Here is a 27,082-nt window from a genome sequence, read left to right as displayed (position 1 = left end):
GAATGCTTTCTTGAAGTCTCCAAGCGACTTTGCTCTCTTGAGAATATCCTTAAGGGTGACTGCGTCCAGGCCTTTTGCTTGCATCAGCAAATATCCAACGGGATGTTCGTATAAAATATGTACCATAAAAAAATTGCAGAGACTCAGAAATATTTCTTTAATTTAAATTCGAACTTTCTGAAAATTTTAACGTACATATGAAAGAAAAAGGAGAAAATTTCTATCGTACAAAAGAGAAGCTGGTCCAGTGGAAGATGCTCCGCGGAGGCAAGCCTGTCAGAGACTCGAAGGGAAACATCATAAAAGCAGCGCAGTTCCAGAGCCCAGTGGCAGAGCCGGGGAGAATCCAGCACTCGAGATCGTGGTTCTCCTCAACAAGAACAACAGATCAGAGAGAGCTGGAGGCCTTTAGACAGGACTTAGCGAACACAGCATCTGATGCATACAAGGTGATACTCGACCAGGGAAAGGTGCCGATGAGCTTAATACAGGACAGCAAAGAGAAAGCAATACGCCCCATTATCTCGTATGAAGACACTTTTGGAAGAAAAGCCACGCGAAAGAAAGTAAAGCTCACAGTGACGTCAATGGAAGAGCTCGCTAAAAAAGCAAATGCCTCTGTTGGCGTAAAAGAAGAAAAAGAAAGAGAAATGCTGGACAACAAAGACAGAGTCTATCTGAAAGGGCAGAGCAGGAGAATATGGGCTGAGCTGTACAAAGTCCTGGACTCGAGTGATGTGATAGTCCACATACTCGACGCAAGAGACCCCCTCGGAACAGAGTGCAAAAACATAAAAAGATACATCAATGAGCACAAACACAAACACCTGATCTATCTGCTAAATAAGGTAGATTTGCTTCCAACTGGTGTAACTGCCAAATGGCTCGCGCATCTTTCAAAAACCACGCCAACCCTCGCATACCATGCAGCATCAATTGACAGAAACTACGGAAAACAGAGTTTGCTGAATTTGCTGAGACAGTTCGCAAAACTGCACCCGGAAAAAAAACAGATCAGCGTGGGGTTTGTGGGATACCCAAATGTTGGAAAAAGCAGCATCATCAACACCCTCAAGTCCAAGCTCGTGTGCACAGTGGCTCCAATACCCGGACAGACAAAAGTGTGGCAGTACATCTCTCTCATGAAGAGAATCTACCTCATCGACTGCCCAGGGATAGTGCCTCCTGCAGATAAAGACGAAACAGCAGTAGTCCTGAAGGGAGTCGTGCGGGTGGAGAACGTAACATCGCCAGAAGACCACATAGAAACGCTTCTGAAAAAAGCAGACAAAAAGCACATTTTTAATTTGTACGGGATAGAGCCAAGCGGAGATCATGTGGAGTTTTTGGAGGCACTTGCCAAGAAGTCGGGAAAGCTGCTAAAGGGAGGCATACCAGACATATCAGCTGTGTCCAAGACTGTCCTGCACGACTGGCTGAGAGGAAGAATACCCTACTATGTACTGCCGCCCGTCTCTGCAGAAGGCTCAGAGGAGAAATAAATAAATGTGATAAGAAGCATATACATCTACGGTTTTTAGTGTGCGGAGGCTAGGGAGCTGCTGCAGATAGGTTCCAGGAAAGAGAAATTCTTTTAATTAAATATTTAATAAACAGCATCTGAAATACTTTGCAATAGAGTGAAATATTTTTTACAATGAAAAACAAAGAAGAGAAAAAAATACAGCCCGTCCCAGCAGATATTAAAAAAACAGCAAAGGACAGAGCCGCAGGCAAGAGCAAACATCCGCACAGAACAAAAGAGAAAGAGATGTCTGCGAATCACAAACAAGGAGAGATAATAAAAATTAGAGAAAAGATAGACACACTGCTGGAGAAGATAGAAAAAATAGAAAAATCTGGCGCAGCGGAAGAGAGCGCAGAAAAAGAGAGAGCAGAAAAAGAGAGAGAAAAGGCCAAAGAAGAGACACCGTCAGTGGAGTTTAAGCCAATGGAGAACACAAAAAAAAGGCCAAGAGACTTGTGCAGTGGTGACAGCGCCAAATCGCACAAGTGGACAGACTACAAACTGAAAAAAGAAGTGCTTTTGGGCATCCAGAAAAAAGGGTTCAGCTGGCCCTCTCCCATACAGGCCGCAAGCATCCCGCACTCTCTCAAAAACCAGCACATCGTTGCGCGCTCGAAAAACGGAACAGGAAAGACCGCAGCATTTATCATCCCGCTGCTCAACAAAATAAACCCGCACTGGCTTTCTCTGCAGGCAATGATCCTCGTGCCCACGCGCGAGCTGGTTTTGCAGACGGCAAAAGTGTGCAGAGAGCTTGGAGAATTTTTGCGCCTGAAAATAATACCACTGTACGGCGGATTCGGAGCCAAAGACGACATCATTCGGCTCAGAGGAGGAGCACACATTATTATCGGCACTCCCGGAAGAGTCCACGACTTCCTAAACCAGAGAATAATCAACTTAGATCGGTGCACACACCTCGTGTGTGATGAAGCAGACAAATTGCTCAGCGCAGATTTTAAGGAAGTGGTCTACGAGATAACAAGCCTCTTCCCAAAGAGGAAGCAGATAGAAATGTACTCAGCAACTTTTCCTGCGATGATACAGAACTACATCGACACGTATATGCCAAATGCAGTAAAAATAAACCTCATGAAGGAGCTGACTCTCTCGGGGGTAAAGCAGTACTATGCGTACGTAAAGCCAATTAACAAGCTGCACTGTCTGAAGACAATCCTTTCCAAGCTGAGCCTGCTAAACCAGTGCTTTATCTTCTGCAATTCAATACAAACTGTTGAGCGGCTCGCAAAAAGAATGACAGAGTTTGGGTCAGCTGCGTACTACATACACAGCAAAATGAAGCAGGAAGACAGAAATCTGGTATTTCACAATTTTACTCTGAAAAGTGAGTGCAGGATTCTTGTGTCCACTGATCTGGTAACGCGGGGGATAGATGTGCCGAGCGTAAATGTGGTGATTAATTTTGATCTCCCAAAAAGCACAGAGAGCTATCTCCACCGAATTGGCCGAAGTGGGAGGTTTGGCACGGAGGGCATAGCGATAAACATGGTCACCCCTGATGATGTCCCGAAAATTCGAGAGATAGAGGCTGATCTGGGCATTGAAATACACCCGTTTTCCGATAACATATAAATAGTACACACTAATTTTGAAATAAATTTATTTTTTCTTTTATCTTCTGCGAATCTTTTATTTCTGCAGCACAAATAATCAGGAAAACAGAGCTCTCCTGCGATCTAAACTAAAAATATTCAAAAGTTCGTCCGTTAAATCTGTTTATTATAAGATAGTCTTATAGATCCACTTTGATTTCTTCTGGCACTGCTGAAGCTTCTGCCTTCTTGGTCTCTGCCGCGGGCTCGAGAGTCAGGTCTGCAGGGACATCGGCGTGTTTCTTAAGGAACTCCAAAATGCTTTCTGCATCTGCCGGCTTATCGAGTATTTCCAGCTCAACTTCCTTGTTTGTTCCTTTTTTGTATACTCTTATCGTGGGGTATGCATTAATTGGCTCCAGCTCGTCGTGCAGAGGCAGATCGTTCCTGGACATAAGCATCTTTCCGATGACAATGTCGCTGGAAATGTTTTTCAGCGCAGCTGCGACTTTGTCCAGCCCTGGGATGAGGTTCTGGCAGAATCTGCACCACTCCGCGTAGTAGACAACAAGTGTATCCACGAGTGGGTTGAGCACAATCTCGTCAAATGTGCTGTTTACAATGGTTGTTACACCGCTTTCATTTACCATCTCTGCGTCTGAGGGTCTTGGCTCTCCCATGAGGTACGGCGTGAGGCTCTCGAGGTTGTTTGCACAGGTAGTCAGGAACTCAGCAGCTGCACTGTTATTTTCTGCATTTGGCAGTAAATATTTGTACATTTTGTTGTTCTTCTGGGATATCAAGAAAAGAGCGGGGAGCATCTTTTCGTTCACACCGGAAAGATTCAAAAAGAACTCTGTGGTGGTGTAGTCTAGCTTTGCAACTGAAAGGGAAGACTTGAGGCTTTCAGCTATGGGCTGGCACCAGTCGTAGTTGCCAAATTCGCTGGCTCTGGAGACGAAGTACACAATGGGGATGGGGATGTTCTCGTACATCTGCGCATTGTCCTTGTGCAGCTCTCCAAAGACCGGGAGCTTGGCTATCTCGCCTGATTTCTTCAGTTTTTCGCTGACTTCTGCAAAACTTTTCTCTGGAAGATCGAATGTGTACTCCTCTGTGTTTAATTTATAGTAGAGGCCTGGCATTGTCACGCCCAGCGACTTGGCTCTTTCTTCGTCCGAGCTAATCTCCACTTTGTGGGGGAATTTGCTCATTTCTTCATCGGTGAATGAGAGGTCCTTGGAGAATATGACGATTTCTCTCTGCACTTCTTCCTCCTTTGCTTTCTCCTCCTCTTTGGCCTTTTCTCCTTCTTTTGCCTCTTCTGGGGCTTCTCCCTTGGCTGCTGCCTCTTCCAGTATCTTTTTAGCCACTTCTTTGGACATTTCCACCATTTCTTCCGGTGTTTCTGTCATGTTGGGGTGATTCTTTGCTGCGTCTTTCACAAAGTCTTCAGCTGCTTTTCTCGAGATTTCGTCTATCATCTCCTGCACTGACTTCTCTGCTTCTTCATCGTGGGGGAGATCTCTGCTCTTTCTCTCCGCTTTTTCGCCTGCTCCGAATCCGTGCGCAGACCCCTCGTCTTCATTCGCGTAGTCAGCAACTGAAAGCCTAGCGGTAGATTCGCCTGCGTTGGGCATTTCTACCACTGAGTCCTTCATATTTGCTACCTCGCAGCGGACTAAGCCTGCCATTGCTCCAATGCACGCTAACACTGCTATGTTGATTTTCATTATAAAAAAATGATTCTGAGAATATATGGCTTTCATGTGGCCGGTTTGAGAAAGATTGCAAATTTAATAAAATGTCATTAAGCTGTATTAAAATTTAATTTACTTTGTTTACATGTCTTGGGACATTCGGTGCACACAGAGGAAGTTCTTTGTTGAGAAAATCTTTGCAACAAGAATCTACGTTTCCTCTCCGGTGGAAAGAATCCTCTTTGCCTCTTGCCACTTTACAGGCGTATACTTAAAGAGAAACACTGCAGTGCCATTTCTTGAGACAGAGAAGGTTGTTCTGGGAGTGAACACCGCACAGATAGAGAACGTGGAGTACTCTCTTTTTCTGCCAAAGGACATTCCGCCCAGTTACAGCGGTGCAAACATAGCTGTGGTCTACAGCCTGAACATCCAAGTGCAGGGAACAGAGAGCACATACAATACGACCATTATGTGCTCTGTTGTTTCTGGCATTCCTGTGAGTTTTGAAAGCTCTGCCAAAATGCTTATCTCCGAGAAATACGCAAATGTCAGAGATCTACCAGACGAAAAGAGTCTCATTGCTGCAACAAATGCGCACGAGAGGTACTGCTACGAAGAAATAGTGAACAATCTGCGAAAGCTAAGCATAAACAGGATAGAGCCTGCTGAGTTTATTCTGAAGAGTAAAAAGGTAGATGAACTCCTCAAAGAGCCGCTCAGCCAGGTGTGTGCACAGGCAAAGGCCTTCTGGGTTGTGGAGAAAGAGAACACTCACCACCCACTAGATTTATATTCTAAAATTTTAAAGTACGCACCAGCACAGAGCTCCAGACAGTCTTTTTACTCCATTCGGACACAGGGCATAGAGTACGCAAAGCTTCTGCTCTCTATTGTAGAAGAAGAGCCGCCGCACTGTTTGTTGCACCTGTCTATGGAAGTTCTTGATCCGATTGAAAATATACGCATCTCTTTGGTGCAGGTGGAGACAGTTGAGGAGACAGAAGAAAAGTCCAGCTTTTTTACCACTTCAAAAAATATACTATTCGCAAAGAATGTGGAGTTTGCCATTCCGCTGGACAGAGCACGCAATCCGACAATAGTAACACCAAACTTCAACACACAGGTCGAACTAAAGCTGGAAATAGATAGTAAGCAGCCGGTTCGAATAAAAATAAAGTAGAAATTGTAAGACTGGCTACTGCGATGCACCTACGCAGAGTAAAGAAGTGTGGGCCGTTGTGTTATAGATCTTACAGAAGGGAAGAGACAGGTAAATATTATAGAAGAGAACCAAGCTCTGCTGCCTTTCTGTTCTGGTGACTTATTTAGAATGAATTTGTTTGGAGAAAGTAAAACTGCACTATAGAAGAGTCCATTGAGTGTGCTGCACATAGCCTAAGAGAGATAGAGCTTCTACTTAAGATCTTTGTTTTGCTCAACAATCAGTAAATGTGGCTTGTTTTCAACTGTATCTCTACTTCTTTAGCACATTCTTCGTCTATAACTAGGGATAAGTGTGTAGTCTACATAGAATTGAGATAATTATTTTACTGATTAATTTATTTTAAAGTATACCTCAGACCAAAAGATTGGTTTATTTATTTACTGTTTAGATAATTAGTAGTTTAATTTCAGACACTACAGCTTCATTTAAAATTTTAATTACGCTATGGTTTATTAAAAATCCTTAGCTCTGCAAGTGTTTCTAAAAATAGAGTATAGTGCTCATCTTTGCACTCACATACTACAGCTGCTACAGAGGAACTCTGCACAGTTCTTTGCAATCAGAGACAGGAGGGACTGTGCAAAATGTTTTTCGAACAGAAAGAAAGTGCAAAATAATTTATTGAAATCATCCACAGCTAAATGGAATGTGTGAGCAATCGATTTACTTTTAAGTAAAATGTTCTACAGAGGATTTATGTGGGGATAATATACCTCCTGATAGGACAGTGGCTGTTTTACGCCAGTAAAAGATCATGTGTACCCCTGCCTCCTCGAATCAGAAAATAATCAGAAATAATGCTAATTAAAAAAAGGAGAATTTAAGTAGAGATATTTTTTTAAATAATGAAAGACTTTTATACAATAGCTTTAACGGAATATAAAAGCTGCATTAGCGCAATGGAGGGATCATATTGTGCCAACATTGCTTTTTGTGCATTTTTAGTGGCATTTTATTCAATCATGCACGGCATATACAAGCCATTCAAGCGGCACGCAGAAATAAGACACTTTGGATTTCTTCTGGCAAATATAATTTACTTGGTGGCCATTGTCGTAGGTCTTGATAGCAAAGGATTTCTCTTCACGCTGGGAGGGTTTGCATGCGAAGCATCGGGATATATAACCAGGAACAGACGCATGCACAAATATTTATTCATTTTTTCTGCTATTTTTATCTACACTCTATACATCTTGCTTCTTGCAGGAGTACACCTCTATGCTAGCCTAGCTGCATCCACTGCTCTTTCGGTGGGCGCATCTTGTCTATACCCAAAGCTACACGATGTATACACAGTAACACACATACTAAACCGCTCTGTGCTGATACCTTTGATCTTCTACAGTATTGCTATGTTTTTTACGCACAAAGTTCCCACAATTGAGTATATTGAAAATGTTTCACTATTCTTCATCAGCGGAACATTCACCATTCTGCTGGCCCAAGCCATCCGAAACAAATATAAAAAATCAATTTAGTGTTGCCAAATAGCACATAAAAGACCGAGCATCGGCTCTTTTAATAAATATAAAAATGAATAAAACATAATAGAGATTACACATAAACATTCTAATTACTGCATACCTGCTACAAACCACCAACTTTCCGCTCTGTTTATTCTATGGAAGTAATTTATTGCACACTTTTACCATCTACAAGCTCTCTTATCTGTTCCTGCACAAATTACCAAACATTTCAAGCTAGCTCTGGCCTGTAAATCTTTCTGAACTCGAGCACCACAAGAACTAGAGATATAAAAAAGATCATGGAGTTTATAAATATGTTGCACCCAGGAATGTCAAAGAGTGTGGGCCTTACAGAGAATATTGCACACTTGAGCAGTATCGTGTACAAGAGACACAGCATAAATACGAACATGGTCTCAATGAGCGGGGAGTGCGGCCTTTCCGTCTCCTTAATGTCCACTCTGATAGTCTCAGCAGTAACGGTGTAGTATTTGTTCAGCTCGTGTCCCTGTCCAGACGTGAATATCTCGCTCCATATGATCGCTGAAAACTCTTTCACCGATGCGCTGAATGAAAATCTTCTTCTAAGCCCTCTGCGCATTAGAAAAAGAAAAAAGTCGAGCTGTGTAGTTTTGATTCTGGCGAAAAATGGGGGAACACGGGGACGAATCATTTAAAAGATATATAAGAGCTTGCAAAGCCAGGAGACAAATGGAGGAGCTTCTTTTTCAATGCGAGCTATGCAGAAAGAACAAAAACTTTGACGAAATAATAAAAGTGTCAGACCGGATCCTAAACAACGCCCTGCAGGAAGCCCTGAAACTCGAGCCAGTCCCCAGAGACTACGGAAAGATGATAGATGCGCTTGTCTTTATCACCCAGAAAATGCCAGGGAGCCGGTACAAAAACACTGCTTTCTCAGAGGCATACTGTCTCCTTGGGAAAATATTTGAGACCGGAATTGTACTCCCAGAAAACATCAAGAAAGCGCACGAGTACTACACGATAGCAGCAGAGCACAGCAACCCCTTTGGCTGCTACAGGCTGGCGCACTTCTACGAGCACGGAATAGCCTGCGGTAAAAACCTGCAAAAAGCAGCACATTTTTACAAGCTGTCTGCGAACGGAGGATGCTGCAGAGGAATGCACAGGTACGGAATGATGCTCCTAGAGGGAAGTGTGTGCAAACGGGACGTAAAGGGGGGAGTGTTCTATTTGGAGCAAGCAAGGAAACTTGCCACCCCAAACTACCCGCACGTTCTGTACGATCTTGGAGTGTGCTACGAAAAAGTTCCTTTGATGGCTGGACACATTCTCGAAGACCAGGAGTATGCGCTCGCTATCTTTCAGGAGGGAGATAAGCTTGGGTGTCCGAGATCAAGCGTAAGACTGGGCCATGCGTACAACTACGGAAATCTTGGGCTCAGCAAAGACACAGAGAAGTCCATACACTACTACACAAGGGCAGAAAGCGTAAGCGGAGAGGCCAGATTTGAGCTGTACAGGATATACCTCGCACAGAACAACCAAGAAGCGTCTTTGGAGTGGCTGAAAAAGTCTGCAATGCTGGGGCATCCGCACGGCTTGAAAATATATGCAGATGCTCTGGAAAAAGGGATAGGCGTGCCTGAGAACAAGAAAGAGGCTCTGTGGTGGTTTATCATAGCAAAGTCCAAGGGAATGCAGGTAGATATGGAAATAAAAAGGTGCAAATAGGCGGTTATTCTAGTCACAGTTTTAGATAAATAACGGCCACACTATCTATATATAAATTACACAATAAATAAATGATTTTAATGCAGAACAGATTTATCCTATCCATTTGCAACTGCATGTGCTGATGTAGGACAGATAAACCTACTCTACCAGATTGATTTTACTGGGTTTTTATTCCTTTTTGCTATTTGTGCACCAGTAGAATATGGTTTAGCTTTTAAAAGTTTTCTGAATATTTAATACCAGAACTTAAGAACAAACCAGACGCTAGAAGATTAGACACTCTTAAAGTAAATGCTCTTAATTTTTTGTAGTATATTTGGAAAAAGATAAGTGTGGTACTGGACTGCTTTATTTATGTTCCACTCCTACTGTCTATTCTATATATTGGCTAGTGTTTTATCGCTGACTGACTAGATGCTCTCTTCTATTTGGCTGAGGACTCTATTTGATGCAGCTATTCCTCTTTTGAAAATGCTTAGAATTGCGCTCTTTGTCTGCTCTTCTTCTTTTTTCAGCTGTATCTTCATTAGGGCTCGCGTCTCCATTGGATGCGGAATAGTGTACCCAATTAGATCTATTTCGTACTCCTCTTCAAACTTCTCTATCGCCCATCTGACTATGTTCAAGACCGTGTGGTTTGTTTTAAGTATTTCAATTGTATAGTTGTCTCTTACACCCACCTCCATTAAATTTTTTTAATTACTGGCTGGCTCTTGTAAATATTGAACTGTACAGAAAAGAAGGAATGTTCGCATAAATATTTTAAGTATACACTTGTGCAATTTGCAGCCAGATAAAAAGTTTAATCGCATGAAAATAAAATAAGTGCAGCTCTATGTTGTAGTACAATGTAAGTAAAAATGAAGAAAATAGGTGTTTGGTAGTATAGTGTTTTATTCTTCTCTCTTTGTCTGCAGATCCTCCTCTGGTTTTGCTGCTTTCGTTATTTTAATCTTTTGCACAGGCTGGTTAAGATCGATCTTCGTGTGCTGCACTTCCTGCTTCATGCTCAGCTTGTACTTCTCAGGGTTCTTTATTTCGTTTATTTTTGCTCTGACTTCCTCAATAATCTCTGCAGTGTCTTTTGTCTGCACTGAGCTGGTTAGCATCTCTATTATGCTTTCCAGCATTTCTACAGCCTTCTCTTTGTTCTCCAATGCTTCGTATGTAAATGCAATTCGCAGAGCAATGTCTGGCAGCTTATCGCTGCTCTTGTCCTGTTTTTTTATCAGCTCAAAGGCCTCTAGCAGATCCTCGAGGGCATCCTGGAAGTTGTTGCTCTCTTGGGAAATATCACTGAGCAGAAGATGAACACTTATCAGCTCGTTCTGAAAGTTGTGCTTTTTAAAGACGCTTTTTGCTATTTCCAGCAGCTCCCAGGCTATCCCGAGGTCCTCCAGGTAGTCATTGTCCTCCTCCAGCTCTGGATTGATCACCAGTTTATCGTTGGACAGAAGAAGACACTTAGCATACTCCAAGTACACTGCAGACATCTTCAGACTATCTTCTTTTTCAACAGCAGACATGCTGGAGAGGATATCTGCGTATATCTCAGAGGCGCGTGCAAAATCGCTCTGCACCATTAGCAGTCTTGCCTTTTGTATTTCGGCGTATTCATTTTGTATTTCTCCGAGAATCTTATCCATACAATAGTAAAAAAAATTAGTAAAATTCAGTCGACCTAAATCAAATGCCCAAACTTGTCTGCACTGTTTATTTGCCAGAGAAAGAAGAGAAACAGCACCCCCATCTGCCCCAAGTCTATCCTGTGCTAAACAAATCCACTCGGACCAGAGATAAGCGCAGAGACTCTGAGACACCGAATATTTATGCAATTGTGTTTCTATTTTTTATGAAAGAAAAAAACCAACTTACGCGTCTTGCTGTTGTGCTTCCGGATAAGTGTAAGCCAAAGCTCTGCCAGCTAGAATGCAAAAAAGCGTGTCCAGTGAACAGACAGGGAAAGCCGTGCATAACGGTGGAAAAAGTGTCCCCTGGCGCCACAATATCAGAGATACTCTGCATAGGGTGTGGAGCGTGCCAGAAAAAGTGTCCATTCGATGCAATTCGAATCATTAACTTGCCCACAAGCCTGAACAAAGATGTGGTGCACAGATACTCGCCCAACGGATTTAAGCTGCACAGACTCCCTTTGCCAAAACCGAACAAAGTGCTGGGGCTCATAGGAACAAACGGTATAGGAAAAAGCACAGCCCTCGGGATCCTGTCGGGAAACACTGTGCCAAATCTAAACGATTTCAACAGCACTCCTGATTGGGCTAAATTGCTCGTCAGGTACCGAGGATCAGAGTTGCACAAGTATTTTACAAGACTGCTGAACGAAAATATGAAAATATCGTACAAAACACAGTACGTTGATAAGATACCAAGAAGCCTCAAAGACGAAACAGTAAAAGACGTTCTTCCGCCCGCCACAGAGAAAGTAAAAAATCTGTACAAGGAGCTGGAGCTTGAAAAGCTGGAGGACAGAAGAGTCAAAGATCTGAGCGGAGGAGAGCTGCAGAGATTTGCAATTGCACAGACAATGGCAGCAAAGGCGGAAGTGTACATTTTTGACGAGCCATCATCGTATTTGGACGTAAGACAGCGCATAAAAGCTGCTACACTGATAAGAAAGCTTTGCGACGATAGAAAGTACGTGATTGTGGTGGAGCACGATCTCTCAATTCTTGATCTTATGAGCGACTACGGGTGCGTTCTGTACGGAGTGCCTGGAGCATACGGGGTTATATCGCAGCCCTTTACTGTGCGAGAGGCAATAAACATTTTTTTGAACGGAATGCTGCCAACGGAGAATATGCGGTTTAGAGCAGAAAGTCTGACTTTCAGAATATCCGAAACAGCCGTGAATGTGGAAAGTGCAGCAGCGGGGAGTTTGGGGGTGGTTAAGTACCCAAGTCTAACAAAAGCGTGGAAAGATGGGTTTAAACTCACGGCAAAAGAAGGAGCATTTAGCTCGCCAGAGATTATAGTGCTTTTGGGAGAGAACGGAATGGGAAAGACCACATTTATTAAAATGCTCGCACAAGAGATAAAATCAGACAACGGAAACGAGCCACCGAAGCTGACGATCAGCATCAAGCCGCAGAAACTGTCTCCAAAGTATGAAGATACCGTTAGAAACCTATTTTTAATGAAGGCTAAGCATGCGCTTGTGGACTCTCTGTTCACTGTTGAGGTCATGAACCCGCTGGATATTAAGTCTCTTTTCGAAAAAAAAGTAAAAGAGCTGAGCGGAGGAGAGCTGCAGAGAGTGGCCATTGCGCTCTGTCTGTCAAAGCCTGCCGATCTGTATCTGATTGATGAGCCATCTGCGTACCTTGACTCAGACCAGAGAATTGTCGTGTCAAAGGTTCTGAAAAGATTTATCACAAGCCAAAAGAGATCAGCATTTTTAGTGGAGCACGACATGATTATGGCCACATACGTAGCTGACAGAATGATGGTGTTTGAAGGAACGCCTGGTGTTGAGTGCACTGTGAATGCGCCTGGCGGAGTAGTGGACGGGATGAACATGTTCCTGAAGTCTCTTGATGTCACATTTAGAAGAGACGCTGAAAACTACAGGCCGCGCATCAACATGCCTAACTCCGCGAAGGATAGAGAACAAAAAGAGAGCGGGAACTACTTCTTTAACAACGAATAATAAAATATTTATTAGTTTATTCTATATTAAATGTACAGATGTATACTCATTTTTTCTCTTTTTTACCGAGATAGAGTAACTGTAGATAGGTTTGTTGTTTCGCTTCTTATGATGTAGTTAGTGCTGGCTATCAACTGAGATCAAACCATAATTATCCATGCTATATTTTAAAAAGTATCACATGATGGTTACAGCAGTATATTCAAATTATCTATTTGATTCAGTAAATAGTACTATACAATTCTTGTACTGTTAAATTCGTTGAAAGTACACTTAAATGTGCCATAAACGATACAGAGTTTCTCTTTAGTGCATTGTTTCTCTTATACCTACAGATTCTCTGAAAGCTACCATTGTACTTAGATATTCAGTTGGTGTTCATCTTTCTATCGTTAAAAACTTCAAAATTGGGCGGGCGCGGGAAATAAAAGAATGTATAAATAAAATGAAAAAATGAGGGACATGCAAAGCAAAACAAGAAAGTGCGGTATTCTATCGTGGGTATCCAAGAAGCCAAAGAGCACAGAGGAGATGTACACAGAGATTAGAGGGCTTGAATACAGCCAGGCAGAAACATCCCAGGAGAGCATATGCCTATCACAAATTTCTGTTGATGATGCATCGCAAAAGGAAAATGTGCAAAATATTGACAATGCTGCTGAGCTGGCAGAACAAAGAAATATAGCAGCCAAAATAGACAGAAAAGACACAAAGAAAGAGAGGCCTGTGCTCCAGGCACACCCCTCCTTCACAGAAGAGCCTGAAGAGAATGCGGTTACACTGTCTTTCCTGTCTCCGCCAAAAGACAAGTTTGGAAGAGCACCTGATGATGCAAACTACGATGCAACTACTCTGTTCATATCGAGCAAGGAGCTGTCTTCTATGACGCCGTGTGAAGAACAGTTTTGGAGAATAAAAATGGAGTATTTTGACACGATTGTTCTTTTTAAAAAGGGCAAGTTCTACGAGCTGTTTGAAAATGATGCGGTTCTCTCTTCTGAGCTTTTTGGGCTGAAGCTAACAAAAAGAGGGTCTATGCGAATGACAGGCATCCCTGAGATGTCTCTTGACACGTGGACAGACAGATTCATCTCCAAAGGATACAAAGTTGCTATTGTAGACCAAAAAGAAACAAGCGTGTCCCAGAACATGCGAGTAAAATCGGGAGAGTGCAAACAGAAAATAATTGAGAGGGAGCTAAAAGAGGTTGTAACTGAAACTACCGCTAGCGCAGAAGGTGCTGGCGTGTGCAGCTTGTTCATTGATGAGATAGAGCACACAGAGAAAGTGTGGGCTACCATTGCAGGCTTCCGGCCTATGGAGTCTGAGTTCTACGTTCTAACTTTTGAAGACGACAGAGAACTCTTTGCAGTAAAAAGTGTTATTAAAAAAGAAAACATAAGAGACATAATAACCGACAGAATGGTTCCATTCAAGGAAAACATCATAAAAATACGGCCTGATATCTGGGAGCAGGACGTGTCGTCTGTGATGAGCAGAATGTCTATGCAAAAGATCAAAAGCACAGAAAAAAATGCACTCTCGGTTCTTATCTCCTATCTGCAGTACTTGAAATATGCATTTACCCCGCAGCTAGTGGAGTACAGCGAGAAAAACAAAGACCACATGTACATCGATGGGCGGACAATCGAGATGCTGTGTCTGGTGGAGGAAGACAGAAAAAGAGGGAAAAAACAGTTTTCTCTGATGGCACAGATAGACCAAACAAAAACAAAACAGGGGAAAAGACTGCTCAGACAGTGGATTATCCGCCCCCTTGCCTGCCTGGAAAAGATAGAAAAAAGGTACAGCACAGCAGAAGTATTTGAAAAAGCGCCTGAAAGAAGCCCCATTGAGTCGTGTCTGCAGAACGTGTACGACATAAATGATTTTGTAAAAAAAGCAAAAAACTACAAAATACGCCCTGATGAGATAAGAAAGTTTGTGCACTCCTTGAAGTCTGTTGAAAAGATGTATCCACTGCTGAACTCAGTTGCGGAGGCACACGGAGAGCAAAAGATTTCCAGAACATGCATACCAGAAATCCTTGCTAGGCTCAGTCCATATGCAGTGTACAATGAAATAATTTGCGGATTTGACATCGCAAATGACATTATGCCGCTTGACACAGACCCTGAGCTGATTGCAGCAGAGAAGTACAAACAGAAAGTTCTGAACATCCTGGAGACCTACGGAAAAAACGAATCCAAAGCAGCAGGAGTAGATTTCGCCGTTAAAAAAATAGGAAGAGAGCACTACTTAGAGTGCAAATACACCACAAATCTTCCGCCAAAGTACATTCCCGCAGGATCAACAAAAAACACCTCCAGATACACAACTCCCGAGCTGCGCCGTCTCTCTGAAAGCTATCTCGAGGCAGAAGAAAAGATCACATTCCTTGCCACAGAGTCTGTTGCAAGAATCTCGAAAAGAATAAGCGAAAACGATGTAAAGCTGAAAGATATTTCGCTCGGAGTGGCTGCTCTGGACTGTCTTATCTCCTTTGTATATATTAATGGAGTAAAGCCAGTTTTTTCAGAGTCCCTGGAGGTTGAAGGACTGACCAATGTCAGACACACACACATTTCCAACAATTTGAAAATAGGGACTGAGAATAAATTGGTTGTGGTGACAGGCCCAAACATGGCAGGAAAGTCAACATTCTTGCGCAATGTTTCTGTTGCGATTATTCTCAGACAGATCGGAGCAAAAGCACCTGCCACCCGCTTTTCAGCGCCTATCTATGATCGAATGTTCACGCGCATTGGCGCAAGCGATAACCTGATCGAAGGCGAGTCAACATTCCAGGTGGAGATGAAAGAAACAGCAGACATTCTAGTAAATGCAACGGACAGATCATTTGTGATAATAGACGAACTGGGCAGAGGCACGTCCACCCGGGAAGGATCTGCCATCTCTTTGGCGGTAAAAGAGTATTTGAAAAAGATAGGGTGCACTGCACTGTATGCTACACACTTCTTCAGCGCCATTGCGAGCTCTGATGTAACCATGAAAATGGACTACACATACACGAATAATAACGGAAAAGAAGAAATCCTTTATCTGTACAAGCTCGTGGAAGGAGTGTGCAGAGACTCGTGCGGTATTGATATCTGCAAAATAACAAAAGTGCCAGCAGGAGTGATTAGCAGGGCTCTTGAGATAAAAAAAGCCAGAAGAGCTGTGCTTTTGAATATTTAGGTTACACCAACTTCTAAAAACCTGTGATATCATTAAATTCAAAATTTTTATTCTATATATTTGTTCTTATCTGATTTTCCATCCACTTCATAAGATATTCCATCCAAAAGCTGTTGCTTGGGCCGCTCTTTCTCCATCTGTCGCTTCCTCTGTAGTGCTTGTCCATTTTTCTGTACACTTCCCTGTGCGGCTGCCCGTCGTCTCCTTCAAAAAGCCACGAAACTTCTTTGTCTATGTCTGTGTACAGAGTGGCACCTGTCCTGTACCCCACGCTGTTTTTGCTGTTCTGCACTATCTCAACGGATGCACCACTGCCTTCATCAGCCTGCACTGCGTGTGCTAGCGAATAATCTATTACTTTTATTTTGTACTGGCCGTTTGAGTTCTTTTTCACCAAAATGTTGCTCTCATGAAGATCTCTGTGCTCAACGCGCAGTCTTTTCATGTCCAGGGTGCACTTTTTAATCTCATATCCAATGGATGCTACGTCATTACGCGACATCTGAGCCCACTGCAGCTTTTCAAGCTCGCATCCCCCGTACTCCATCACAATCACTCCAAAAAGACCGGATGAATTGTTTTTTTGCGGAATAACATTCTCCGCTATTTCCAGGTTTTTGCTCCACCATCTCCTGCTCTCTTGCAGCAGTGTCTCTGGATACGGCTTATTGATAAGGTGCCATGTGTACAGCTCAGCTGAATACTTGGATGCGTTCATTAGCTTCATAATCAAGCACTCCTTGATGAAATGGTCTAGCTTTGTGTGCTGTACTCTTTTGTACTCTTTCTCTGTGGTAAGCGGCACTATCTTGTAGACGTGCTTTGTTTCTCTGTCCATAAAGATTTCACTGAATGTTGACTCTCCCAGCTTTTCTAGCTTGCTAACTGGCAGACACGAGAACGATGACCATTTTTTTTCCTGCGCGTCTTCATAGAACGTTTCCAGCTTTTCGTTGCTCTCCAGAATACTTTTGTTTTCTTTGTATGTGCTGTTATTTATGCCAATCCACTGGAGGGCCATTTCACTTTTCATCTTCTTTATGTCCAGCGGGTAATCATCCGTGCTTTCCTCCTTGTCCACTGTGTACTGCTCCAAAATGCTTCCGTCTTCAGAAACCATATACATCATTGTTTCTGTCTTTTGTTTTTTTTCGGGAGCACCGTATTTACGAGCTGAGCTGTTTTCTGTCTCTCTTTCCACTTTTTCCTCTCTGATCTTCTGCTGCTGCTCTATCTTTGGGAGAACAAATAGTTCAGGAGCTGCAATGACCCCTATGCTTCTGCGCAGCGGCTTGCTCTTGCTCTTGAATGTTCGTATTTTCATAAACTAAAAATATTTCTACCACTATAATAACACAATCTTATTGCTTTCCTTCTCTCTTAGGATCTATATCAGCCTGACTATCTTATCCACCATGTTCTCAACTGCCTCTTCCTTTACCGTCTCCTCGGGGCTGTTGTTCTTTGTGTATCTTTTGATTATTCCGTGCGTTTCATCGTACTTTGTCTCTTTCTTCAGGCTTTCAATGTTCTTTCTCTGCCGCTCTCTGAGTGTTTCGAGCTTCACTATCTTTTTGTTGAGCCGGTAGTCGCATATTCTCCTGTTTGCATAGTATAAAAAAGTGCTGGCCATCCCTATTAGGACAAATAGAAACAGTATTTTTAGCAGATGCAGATAGGAGATGCTTTCTTTGCAGACCCACAGAAAAGAGAGCGCTCCAATGGAAACAGCAGCAATGACTTTGAAGAACAAATCGCCTGCTGTTTCTTTATTTTTTTTAAGATGTTTTATTTCTTTCTCTTTTTCTTTTATTTGCTCTTCCAGCTCTATTATGGCCTCTCGTACCGACTTTTTGCTAAACCAAAGACCCATTAAAATTTTCACTCGCAGTGCTTATAAAATATTATTCTTAATTAAAAAAGAAACAGGCTATCTGCCACAAAAACGTCCAAAACAAAGAAGTATCATAGTCCATTTACTGTATTATTATTCGGTTGCGATGGCTGCTGCAGATTATCTGATGCTCTCTGAGAAAATAGCCGCTCTTTTGCGCTACTCCTCTTTCTTTTGTTTTTTGGCTTTTCTGGTTCTCATGCGCAGAGGAACGTACGTTGAAAATGGCGATATGTCTCCCATTTCCTCCACCATTTTTTGGACTGTTTCATTTGCTATGCCAAAAAAGCTCTCTATGTCTGCAAACGATATTCTTTCGAACTCTTTTGAGAAAATGCCCCAAACTTCCTCTTTTGGTCCTGCCCAGTGCTTGCCTCCTGTTGCTCTAATTTCAAATATGCACTCTCCATTGACCGAGCGTATTTGGCAAAAGTACGTTAGCTTCTGCTCTTCCTTCTGAGGACTGGCGTACTTTCTTTTTGACTTGAATCCGATGGGGTATATGTACATGCTGTTGTAGAAGGTTGTGTACTCCTCTGGAGGAAGCACGCCTATTGAAGTCAGGCTGAACTTTGAGTGAGCTTTTCCGAGAACAATGGGGAAAGTGCTTTCGTTTTCCAGCTCTGTGTACTTTGGAGGCTTCTGTCCTTTTATAAACACAAGCAGATCCAGCAGGGCATCTCTTCTTCTCTGCAGGCCCTGCAGCTCTCTTCTCTTATCGTCTGTTTTCTTTTTCACATCAATGTATTTATTGAAGCACTCATTGAGCTGTGTGTGCTCTTCCATATAAAAATAAAAATGAAAGACGATTAATAATTGTTGCAGGAATGGACAGAGTGGTTCTAGTGTGGTAGGTAAAGAACAAACAAAGACTCTAGCTCTTTTACTGAGTGTCTTTGCACATGTAGATCACTATAGGTTAACGGTAGGAGTGATGTAGGAATGTGGATATTTAGTAGAATAGTTTTATGTCTTGGATTAAGCATAAATAGAATGTCTGAATATAGGAAATATTTGCAGTTTGTTCTTCTATTCATTGTGTGGCTAGATCCTGCTTTCTTTTTCCACTTTTACGCATTGCCTTTTTACGGACAGAGCGAGCTAATGTTTCTGCTAGATGAAATTAAAAGAAAACAAAAAAGAGCATTACTGTCTGTATACATAGCTCAAATGGCCTTAGAGCATGGCTATTAGTATGCCATTTTTTCATTCTACACAAGCTGTGCGATCTTTTTAGAAATATATTTAAAGAATTTTTATAACTGCACACAGTAACTAAGCTGTCTAGCAAAGCATGAAATAAATAGCATACAATGGAAGTATACCTGCACCAGAGATGATAGTAAAGATGGTACTAGTCTGTGTGATGTAGCTGTCCATCTATTGCACAGAAGTATTTCATCGAATATTTAGAAGATCAAGATAAAGCGCAAATACCGCTGTAAAACGAAAGAACGCATGGAAACCGTCAAGATATTAAGAGTAATAGCCTCAGAGAACTTAACATCAGCGCATGTGCTGCTTCCGGTGGGTTTAATATCCTTCCGCCGCACGCTCAATGGGTAGTTGTCATCACAGGCAGATCTCTCTGGTCCAATGATAAATGTTTTTTAGTTATTAATTGGCTTATTTATTAGATGATTCATTGCGCTTAAACAGTAAGAATGCACTGGCCACCAGCGCTCACTATCTTCTCCTCTGCCTCGGGGGTGAATCTTCTTGCTTTCACGACAATTGGTCTAATGGGCTTAGTACCTTTTCCGATCACCTTGAATATTCCAAAATCAGACAGATTTACGACAGGCACTTGGCTGGGGTCGTTTGCAAACTGGTCGTACTGTCCGCATTTGTCAACTAGGCTCCATATCTCGTCTACTCCAATGTATGGAGCGTAGCTGCTGTTGTATCTTCTGAAGTATACGTTCATACCTCTCTTTCCAAAGAAGTCTGGGTGGTATCTCTGGAAGAGAGTTCTGTGATGTGTAAGACCTCCTGCCTTTCCTCTACCTCCCGGATGCTTTCTATGCTTTCCCACTCTACCATGCCCGTGTGAGACATGTCCTCTCAATTTTCTTGATTTCTTGTTGTTAGTTGACATTCAGTGCAGGGGACTCAAAAAATTTAAATTTAAATTTCACATTTGAGTCTCCATTTTAATTCTTCTCAAAAATATCCGTAAAAATTTTAATGCGGCCACTCAAAGAAGAAGAATTCGCCAAAATAGAAAAGAAGCTTAGACAGTACATCGGCAACAACATCAGCTCTTTTCTCAACCCGCTGAATGAGCTGGTCTACCACCACCAGAAAATATACTACGTGCGAAAAGACCTCCTAAAAAAGGCCAGCATCCTTCCCAAAGATAACTTAGTGTGCATTGGGACGTGCATTGGGCGCTTTACAAAGGGAGAGAACTTCCGCCTCAAAATAACGGGTCTGCACGTGCTGATGATGTACTCAACGTGCAAGATAAAAGTTAAGCAGACTTCTGAAATGAACATTCTCTACGGAAACCACGTGCAGAGAGCGCATCTGTGCGGAGTGGCTCCCGACCTAAAAAAGAATGCAGGCGTTGTGTTGACCACATCCTCCAGCATTCCCCTGGGCTTTGGAGTTATGACGAAGTCGGGAAGTGAAGTTGTTGCTGGAGACAGAACAGCTATTGTAGTGGTGAGACATGGCGATACAGGCGAGTATCTGAGAGACGAAAGTGCTCTTATGTGAGCCTAGCAGTGATTTGCATGAACTAGATAGAATAATAAACAGATTAATTTTCAGGGCACTTTACTATTTACTCAAACGATCTTATGTCTATTGCAGAGCCAATGCAATGATAAATATAGCATCATTTAATTTAGTGTTTCATTTTCATAGTGCTCCAGATCGAATGAATGGTTTTACTTTCTTTTTTCACTAATTGCACTGCTGTTCTAGCGATCTTTGCATTGATTTTGATCTTGTATTGGCTATAGATCTATGAATAGCAGAAATTAAAACATCTAGCGGTTTTATTGTCTACTTTTCTGTGTGTATTTTCCGTTTTATTCATTCAGTCTGGCTTGTGGAGCACTTGATAAATAAATATTTTAAAAGCCCGCAAATTGCTTGGAATGGAGCCAGATGAGAAAATCCTTGAGCACTCGCCACTACTGCACACAGAAAATAAGAATAAATTATACCTACGCTTATTGCAGAAGAATTACACAGTGGCCCAGGTGAAAAGGCTTTTCAGTGAACTGTACAAGTACAACATTCTCTACTTCTGCGGTATTCCAACAAAAGAAGAGCTGGATGATCTGAATGCATTTCCTAGTGAGAATAATGCTCTGCTGGAAAGTTTAGAGAAGACGTCTTTTGAGAGTGCTGGTATTTGTGCAAATAAGATGAGTGGAGAAGACTGTAGTAAAACAGAAAAAAAGAACAAAATAGATAGCGATGAAAAGGCGTGTGTGAACAATAGTGTTGACAATCTTTATGCTAAGAGATGTTTTGACAGCTACCATCTGCGGGACAGGAATGACCTCTATGTCTTTGAAGAAGATAAAAACACCAGTGATTTTGATAGAATCTTTTTATCCTCTTATGGTAAATATCTTCGAGGTGAGTATCTCAGCGCTAGAGAAGGAGTGGAGATACTACTGCGAAAGAGCACTCTGAGCGGTGTGCACTTTGGGTGCCGCATGCACCTTCTCTCGCTTGGCTCTGCTTCGTCTTACAAATCAGGCGGATACTACGATGCCGTGTGGCTGGCAAAGGCAGGAAAAATATTGGCAGAAAATGTTGGATTTATGAAGGGCATGGAGTACTTTCAGAACATGCTTATGATAATAGAGTCTGCAAAAGAAAGCAGGGAAGTATCCAGCGAGTATCAGTACACTTTGATATCGCCCAAAATAGACGAACAGCTCTCTATTCCCGTTACCTTAGAGGACAAGATCAGTAGATGCGTCCAGTATGGAAGTGAAATTACCCTGCTCAGAGATGTAAAAATATACGACTCAAGAGAAGTGCAAATGCACACAATGGAAAACAACTCTATTTCAGAGTATATCAACAGAATCAAAGGCATTGGCGAGAAGTGCAGAGATATATCTCCCATTGTGGTATACTCCATCGATGGATGCATTGCCTTTGGCCTTATATACTACAATGAAAAGGCTAAAATGTCCGTTATTAAATCAAAAATATCTGTTAAAAGCATCCTTGGCCGGCTGTCAAAGATACAAGCACAGAACAAGGAAATTCTCAAAAGAGTGTGCACGACCGCTGAAGAAAAACAAGACTGGTGGAAGGCAAGGATTTCTCTGGACAACGAAATAAAAAAAGAAATAGTAAATATCGATGTGTACTTGCAGAAGTACGTAAAAAAAGGGCACGAAATAAAAAAAAGAGTGGCGCTGGTGATTGAAGATGTTCTGGGAAGCGTGCCCTTTGAAATGTGCAACACATTTGTGCATTCGGGCGTATTTAGATGTTCTTCTCTCTGCCACATTCTTGCATGCAATGATTCTCATGTAGACGCAGATCCTGTCGACGATTCTGACTTTTTCTATGTTCTAAACCCAGAAAAAAACCTCATGCAAACAGAAACACGCATTCTAGAGTTCGTGCAGCGGTGCATACCAGGCGCCACGGGAATCAAAAATAGGCCTCCTCTCCCAATGGAGGCGGAGCAGGCAATTATGTCGCATAAAATTTTTATGTACTTTGGACACGGCGGAGGAGAAAAGTTCTTTGCTCCCAGGAAGCTTAAGAGAATTGCCGCTGATAGCTCTGAAGTGAGAACAAAAAGCATATTTCTGTTTGGGTGCTCGAGTGCCAAAGTTTCTGCTTTTTCTATGTACAACACACACAGCACCTGTATATCATATATGCACATTCCGATGGTTAAAAATGTGGTGGGCGCTCTGTGGGACATAACAGATAGAGATCTAGACATAACAAGCATTGGGATCATGAAGTCCATTAAAGAGAAAAAAGAGCCTCTGTCCGTTTCCCTAAACAGACTGAAGAGAGAGTGCAAGCTGAGATACCTCAACGGAGCAGCAATTGTGTTGTATGGAATTGATGAATAGTTTGATGTTTTTGAGAATAAACTGTTATTGTATTTATCCCAGTGTAAAAGTAAAATGTTCTCTAGTTTTTAACTCTACAATTTTCAGCGGATGCATAAATAAAAGCTAAATAATTTACTTACACATTTTATTTTTATAGACTTTGTTCTTGGATATTCTCATTGTTTATTACTAGAAAGTCTTCCAAAAGAAAAAGAAGATAAAAGTCATTAGAAACACTCAAAGCTAAGCCAAAGATAGAAGAATGAATTAACAGCAGTGCTAGAGTACATCTATATACAAATCATCAAGTATTTGTAAGAATCGGATTGAAAAGACCATTTATTTCTGCGCTTCTTTATACCCATAGATACCTGTGCTATGAACACTGGTCTAAGCTACAACGAATTTACTACCACTGAATATACGAATTATAAACATCTTTTTTGATTGTGTGCTATCTTACTCTTTTAGTCCTTTGCTTTTTTCTTCTAAAGTGGAGCCCATACGGCCTATTTTTATGAAAGACGCAGTAGAGTCTATTTTTGAAGAAGCAGATGGATATGCAGAAAGCGCAGTTTGGAAAAGAGAGAACATTATGAGGAAGAAGCACTCAAAGACGGTTCTTCCTGTGAAAATAAACCACATCAAAGACTGCCCTAAAAACCAGAAGTTAATAACGCACCCCAGCACCACACACACTGCCTGCAGAAAAACAATCACGTGGAGAGTTTGCACATTCTCTCTTCCAAGCGCGTATCCAATGTACGCAAAAGGAAGAAGAAGGTCAGAAGCCACTAAGGCGCCTGATAGCACCGGAATGCTTTTTTTTGAGAATAAAAATGCTGCCTCCCAGTTGATCGATGAAAGCGCGTGGTTATGGCCGGTTACGAAAAACATAATCTTAATCAGGAAAAAAAGAAAGCATCCCTGCTGGGCCGGGTATTTTATGCAGGAAATGCTCTTATTGACAATCGGGCAGAAAACATACAGGAACATACACGCAGATACAGGCGTATACAGCAGCAGTGGCAGAAGAGTTGGGTACAAGCACAGGATGGCAGACCGCGTTATGTGCACTGCGCCTGAAGAGAAGAACTGGCTGACTGCGAAGAGAAGAGTTCCTGCAGTTGCAACATTCTGCGATTTTTTTCTTATTAAAGGCGGTAGGATCCAGTACCTGACAAAACATGCGATGGAAGAGAAGAAAAAAACTTTTTCAAAGATGAGGTATGTATACCGAGCGGGCAGCTTCTTAATCCACCGAATGAATGTAAATCTGTCAACAGAGTGCAGAGGAAACTCTCCTGCGAGAAGAGTCATAAGCGGAAGCATTACAACCATCCACGGGCTCCACATCGGCCAGCTGAATCCCAGACAGACGAAAAGAGAGATAATGTCCTCGTGAATAATCGAGTACACAGAATGAGCGATCATAAACATAGCAAAGACAGAGATGGCAAGGAACAAAGAGATTATTTGCACTCTGAAAACTACCAAATGCAGTAGAATGCCGGCTGCAACAATCACCACTCCGGCAGCCATTCCTGCTACAGACGAGCTATGGAACAGACTGTGTATTTCATTTCCCAGGGACTCATTGATTGTGGAAAGACTGCTACTCTTTTCTTCCATTGCTGGCAAGTACTCCTTTTTGTTCAGGAGATATGAAAGCGCTTTTTTCTGCCTTGCTATCTCCCATTTGTACACATCTTTATGCTTCTCTTCACAGAACAGCTGGGGAATAAGAGAGCCAGATGAGTTATACGGCACTGCTAGCCCAGTGAATGCACAGAGTGTGGGAAGTATGTCGTTCTGCGAGATGATGTTTACGTCCTCAGATATATTCAGCTGTTTTATCTCTTCGCTGTACTCTTTGTACACAGCTCTGTCTAAGTATTTTTTGCCATTTCGGCTATCAGCTCCACTGGCAGTATTTTCTCGATTGTTACTCGTTTGGGTCTTTCTGCGGCTGGTAGAAGAGTGCTCTGGGAACACAGACTCATCGGCTGTCTTTTTTTCCACTGGTATTTCATCTGATTTTTTATTCTGTTCTCTTTTTTCGTTGTGTGCTTCTACGTTCTGTGAGTTGATATCTTTTGCAATGAAGAGAAAAGATGCTGCTTTCTCCTTAAGAGATGTGCCACCGTGCGAGCCATCGTCATTTACGCCGTGGTCTGATAGAACAGCAATAAATGACTGATCTGTGAGAGTATCGTATAGATCGCCTATAAACCCATTGATCATCAGAAGAGCCTTCTGCACTTCCGCACTGTCAGTTCCATGCACATGCCCATAGGAGTCAGGCGAGATAAGGTGGATAATAACGAGATCGTGTGTGTTCTGTGCCTCTAGTGCTGCTTTTATCAGCCTCTTCTCTTCACTGAATGGAATAAGGCCGTATGGATGGTATATTTCCCCAATGTTCGATTTTATTTCTGGGAATAAATATGTCCATGTCTCGTCCCCGTAGAAAACAAAAGAGCGGCCGCATCTCTGCAATTGCGATATGAAATTATCCACTTCACTGCTTTGATTCTTAAAAGATCTTTGCGCTGAGAGCAATGTGGTAGGTATGCCCGAGAAGGTAGACAGAATCCTCATTGCAGTTCCCGTGGGAAGGTCTGCAATGCTCACAGCCTTGAAAATGTCCTGCACAGGAATTCTGTCAAGAACAGAGAAGTTACTGTGGTATTTGTTCTGTCTATCGCTTGACACTTTATGAATGGCATCAGCGCGCACTCCATCCATCACAAGGACAACACCTTTTCTGTACACTGCAGGAAGCGTGTCTGCATTGTGTTCCTTGATGGGCGACTTTTCCAGAAATAAGCTGCGAGAATAAATGAAAAGACCCAGGCCCCATAGAGCCATAACGCACAGGCCCTTTAGACTGCTGTATAGCGCACTAGTGAACAGGCGCACTCCTTCTAGCTTATGCATGATTGAACAATTAATTTGTTCCTGTGTATTATAGCATAATTTTTAATATGCCTAATTTCAGAGGCTCGCATATTAAATTAATACACCCCGTTTCAGGCAAAGAGAATTAGTCATTAGGAGCCCTGGAGAGGTTAAGATGCATTATAGGCAGTAGAACACTCTCTCACCTTCACTGTCCGTATTTATGGACTCTTTTTTCACTGCGCATATAATTTCTCTTCTTTTCTCTATGGGATACTGCACGTACTTCATATACAACGTAAATTGAACAGTTCTTTGCTTCTCTGCTTATCTATCTCATTCGGATACTCTTTAAACACTCTACCAGTATCCTCTGTCATCCTAGCTCTACCTTTCTTCCCGCCAAATTACGCATTTGCCCGCCTTTTTCAAAGGAGTCTCATTCTGCCCAGCTAATTAGGCACTAATGTCCAATTGCCTGGCTAATTTTAATTTAATTTGCAAGCCCCTGCAATAACAAATTTAAAACTATAAATAGATTCTTTTTTCTGCTCTTGCACTGCTTTTGACTTTGATCAGGCTCTCAGGAGCAGACACTCAGCCACTAGTCTGCATATATACAGACGGTCAATGCCTAATGCCATAGGAATAGGGCACACCCTGTATAGACTAGCAACAACAACCATAAACAACAAGACAAGTGACGAGTGATGGAAGGTGTGCAGGATATAAACAGCCCTTCTAGGATAAGAGTGTGAGTATTCTTTGTGTAGGTAATTTAACATGTGCAAGAGAGTGATGTACAGCTGCAGTGATGGCTACTCTGCTCCTACGAGTGGAGTATAGCCATTGCAATATGCACTGTGAAGTTCGCGCGTGGATAGGTGGACATGGCGCACATTCGAAGAAGTGCAGTCGACCGTCACCGAGGCAATTACCGCGCATTTGAAGAAATCGCTCCCTAGACTGACAGCTAATGGTCAATTGGAGTATGTCTCATGAATTACACGGTAATCTAGATGCGAAACCAGCTCGAAAGTGCCATCTATTCTAACGAGTGGGCGGGTATTAGTAGGCGACTCCATGATCTATGGTTAGTAGCATTTGAGAGGCACCAATTAGCTTGCTACAGAAGGTAGAAGAGCTTTTGGCAGCCTTGAATTTGTATAGA

General features: G+C 42.2%; 19 protein-coding genes across 19 annotated transcripts; 9 read left to right on the top strand and 10 right to left on the bottom strand.

The window, feature by feature from the left end:
- On the bottom strand, window positions 1–126 carry NEMIN01_0995 (uncharacterized protein; the record flags this gene model as incomplete). Its single annotated transcript, XM_051476937.1, has 1 exon — window positions 1–126. A coding segment is annotated over one exon (126 nt), but the record flags the coding sequence as incomplete, so codon positions are not given.
- A 71-nt stretch (window positions 127–197) lies between these two features.
- NEMIN01_1056 (nuclear GTP-binding protein) lies at window positions 198–1,502 on the top strand (the record flags this gene model as incomplete). The annotated part of the gene is made up of 1 exon (XM_051476998.1): window positions 198–1,502. One exon carries the CDS (start codon window positions 198–200, stop codon window positions 1,500–1,502), a length of 1,305 nt encoding a protein of 434 aa, XP_051332958.1.
- A 155-nt stretch (window positions 1,503–1,657) lies between these two features.
- NEMIN01_1055 (ATP-dependent RNA helicase DDX6/DHH1) lies at window positions 1,658–3,121 on the top strand (the record flags this gene model as incomplete). Its single annotated transcript, XM_051476997.1, has 1 exon — window positions 1,658–3,121. The coding sequence occupies one exon, from the start codon at window positions 1,658–1,660 to the stop codon at window positions 3,119–3,121; it is 1,464 nt and encodes a 487-aa protein (XP_051332957.1).
- Window positions 3,122–3,281: 160 nt separating this feature from the next.
- Window positions 3,282–4,814, bottom strand: NEMIN01_1054 (protein disulfide-isomerase A1; the record flags this gene model as incomplete). The annotated part of the gene is made up of 1 exon (XM_051476996.1): window positions 3,282–4,814. One exon carries the CDS (start codon window positions 4,812–4,814, stop codon window positions 3,282–3,284), a length of 1,533 nt encoding a protein of 510 aa, XP_051332956.1.
- A 112-nt stretch (window positions 4,815–4,926) lies between these two features.
- NEMIN01_1053 (uncharacterized protein) lies at window positions 4,927–5,964 on the top strand (the record flags this gene model as incomplete). Its single annotated transcript, XM_051476995.1, has 1 exon — window positions 4,927–5,964. The coding sequence occupies one exon, from the start codon at window positions 4,927–4,929 to the stop codon at window positions 5,962–5,964; it is 1,038 nt and encodes a 345-aa protein (XP_051332955.1).
- Window positions 5,965–6,854: 890 nt separating this feature from the next.
- NEMIN01_1052 (uncharacterized protein) lies at window positions 6,855–7,487 on the top strand (the record flags this gene model as incomplete). Its single annotated transcript, XM_051476994.1, has 1 exon — window positions 6,855–7,487. One exon carries the CDS (start codon window positions 6,855–6,857, stop codon window positions 7,485–7,487), a length of 633 nt encoding a protein of 210 aa, XP_051332954.1.
- A 217-nt stretch (window positions 7,488–7,704) lies between these two features.
- NEMIN01_1051 (uncharacterized protein) lies at window positions 7,705–8,076 on the bottom strand (the record flags this gene model as incomplete). The annotated part of the gene is made up of 1 exon (XM_051476993.1): window positions 7,705–8,076. One exon carries the CDS (start codon window positions 8,074–8,076, stop codon window positions 7,705–7,707), a length of 372 nt encoding a protein of 123 aa, XP_051332953.1.
- Window positions 8,077–8,123: 47 nt separating this feature from the next.
- On the top strand, window positions 8,124–9,191 carry NEMIN01_1050 (uncharacterized protein; the record flags this gene model as incomplete). Its single annotated transcript, XM_051476992.1, has 1 exon — window positions 8,124–9,191. The coding sequence occupies one exon, from the start codon at window positions 8,124–8,126 to the stop codon at window positions 9,189–9,191; it is 1,068 nt and encodes a 355-aa protein (XP_051332952.1).
- A 413-nt stretch (window positions 9,192–9,604) lies between these two features.
- NEMIN01_0994 (DNA-directed RNA polymerases I and III subunit RPAC2) lies at window positions 9,605–9,880 on the bottom strand (the record flags this gene model as incomplete). The annotated part of the gene is made up of 1 exon (XM_051476936.1): window positions 9,605–9,880. The coding sequence occupies one exon, from the start codon at window positions 9,878–9,880 to the stop codon at window positions 9,605–9,607; it is 276 nt and encodes a 91-aa protein (XP_051332896.1).
- Window positions 9,881–10,087: 207 nt separating this feature from the next.
- Window positions 10,088–10,840, bottom strand: NEMIN01_1049 (uncharacterized protein; the record flags this gene model as incomplete). Its single annotated transcript, XM_051476991.1, has 1 exon — window positions 10,088–10,840. One exon carries the CDS (start codon window positions 10,838–10,840, stop codon window positions 10,088–10,090), a length of 753 nt encoding a protein of 250 aa, XP_051332951.1.
- A 44-nt stretch (window positions 10,841–10,884) lies between these two features.
- NEMIN01_1048 (ATP-binding cassette, sub-family E, member 1) lies at window positions 10,885–12,861 on the top strand (the record flags this gene model as incomplete). Its single annotated transcript, XM_051476990.1, has 1 exon — window positions 10,885–12,861. The coding sequence occupies one exon, from the start codon at window positions 10,885–10,887 to the stop codon at window positions 12,859–12,861; it is 1,977 nt and encodes a 658-aa protein (XP_051332950.1).
- Window positions 12,862–13,323: 462 nt separating this feature from the next.
- Window positions 13,324–16,062, top strand: NEMIN01_1047 (DNA mismatch repair protein MSH6; the record flags this gene model as incomplete). Its single annotated transcript, XM_051476989.1, has 1 exon — window positions 13,324–16,062. The coding sequence occupies one exon, from the start codon at window positions 13,324–13,326 to the stop codon at window positions 16,060–16,062; it is 2,739 nt and encodes a 912-aa protein (XP_051332949.1).
- Window positions 16,063–16,114: 52 nt separating this feature from the next.
- Window positions 16,115–17,386, bottom strand: NEMIN01_1046 (serine/threonine-protein kinase haspin; the record flags this gene model as incomplete). The annotated part of the gene is made up of 1 exon (XM_051476988.1): window positions 16,115–17,386. One exon carries the CDS (start codon window positions 17,384–17,386, stop codon window positions 16,115–16,117), a length of 1,272 nt encoding a protein of 423 aa, XP_051332948.1.
- A 63-nt stretch (window positions 17,387–17,449) lies between these two features.
- Window positions 17,450–17,935, bottom strand: NEMIN01_1045 (uncharacterized protein; the record flags this gene model as incomplete). The annotated part of the gene is made up of 1 exon (XM_051476987.1): window positions 17,450–17,935. One exon carries the CDS (start codon window positions 17,933–17,935, stop codon window positions 17,450–17,452), a length of 486 nt encoding a protein of 161 aa, XP_051332947.1.
- Window positions 17,936–18,115: 180 nt separating this feature from the next.
- Window positions 18,116–18,742, bottom strand: NEMIN01_1044 (uncharacterized protein; the record flags this gene model as incomplete). The annotated part of the gene is made up of 1 exon (XM_051476986.1): window positions 18,116–18,742. One exon carries the CDS (start codon window positions 18,740–18,742, stop codon window positions 18,116–18,118), a length of 627 nt encoding a protein of 208 aa, XP_051332946.1.
- An 865-nt stretch (window positions 18,743–19,607) lies between these two features.
- On the bottom strand, window positions 19,608–19,883 carry NEMIN01_0993 (large subunit ribosomal protein L27Ae; the record flags this gene model as incomplete). Its single annotated transcript, XM_051476935.1, has 1 exon — window positions 19,608–19,883. One exon carries the CDS (start codon window positions 19,881–19,883, stop codon window positions 19,608–19,610), a length of 276 nt encoding a protein of 91 aa, XP_051332895.1.
- A 260-nt stretch (window positions 19,884–20,143) lies between these two features.
- On the top strand, window positions 20,144–20,677 carry NEMIN01_1043 (60S ribosome subunit biogenesis protein NIP7; the record flags this gene model as incomplete). The annotated part of the gene is made up of 1 exon (XM_051476985.1): window positions 20,144–20,677. One exon carries the CDS (start codon window positions 20,144–20,146, stop codon window positions 20,675–20,677), a length of 534 nt encoding a protein of 177 aa, XP_051332945.1.
- Window positions 20,678–21,063: 386 nt separating this feature from the next.
- Window positions 21,064–23,028, top strand: NEMIN01_1042 (uncharacterized protein; the record flags this gene model as incomplete). Its single annotated transcript, XM_051476984.1, has 1 exon — window positions 21,064–23,028. The coding sequence occupies one exon, from the start codon at window positions 21,064–21,066 to the stop codon at window positions 23,026–23,028; it is 1,965 nt and encodes a 654-aa protein (XP_051332944.1).
- Window positions 23,029–23,469: 441 nt separating this feature from the next.
- On the bottom strand, window positions 23,470–25,950 carry NEMIN01_1041 (GPI ethanolamine phosphate transferase 3 subunit O; the record flags this gene model as incomplete). The annotated part of the gene is made up of 1 exon (XM_051476983.1): window positions 23,470–25,950. One exon carries the CDS (start codon window positions 25,948–25,950, stop codon window positions 23,470–23,472), a length of 2,481 nt encoding a protein of 826 aa, XP_051332943.1.
- Between the last annotated feature and the right edge of the window lie 1,132 nt (window positions 25,951–27,082).

The sequence above is a fragment of the Nematocida minor genome (assembly GCF_024244105.1).
Source record: "Nematocida minor strain JUm1510 chromosome Unknown 7912, whole genome shotgun sequence".
Classification (NCBI taxonomy): Eukaryota; Fungi; Microsporidia; genus Nematocida; species Nematocida minor.
Note: the sequence above shows the minus strand (reverse complement) of the source record. Positions and strands in the feature narration are given on the sequence as shown.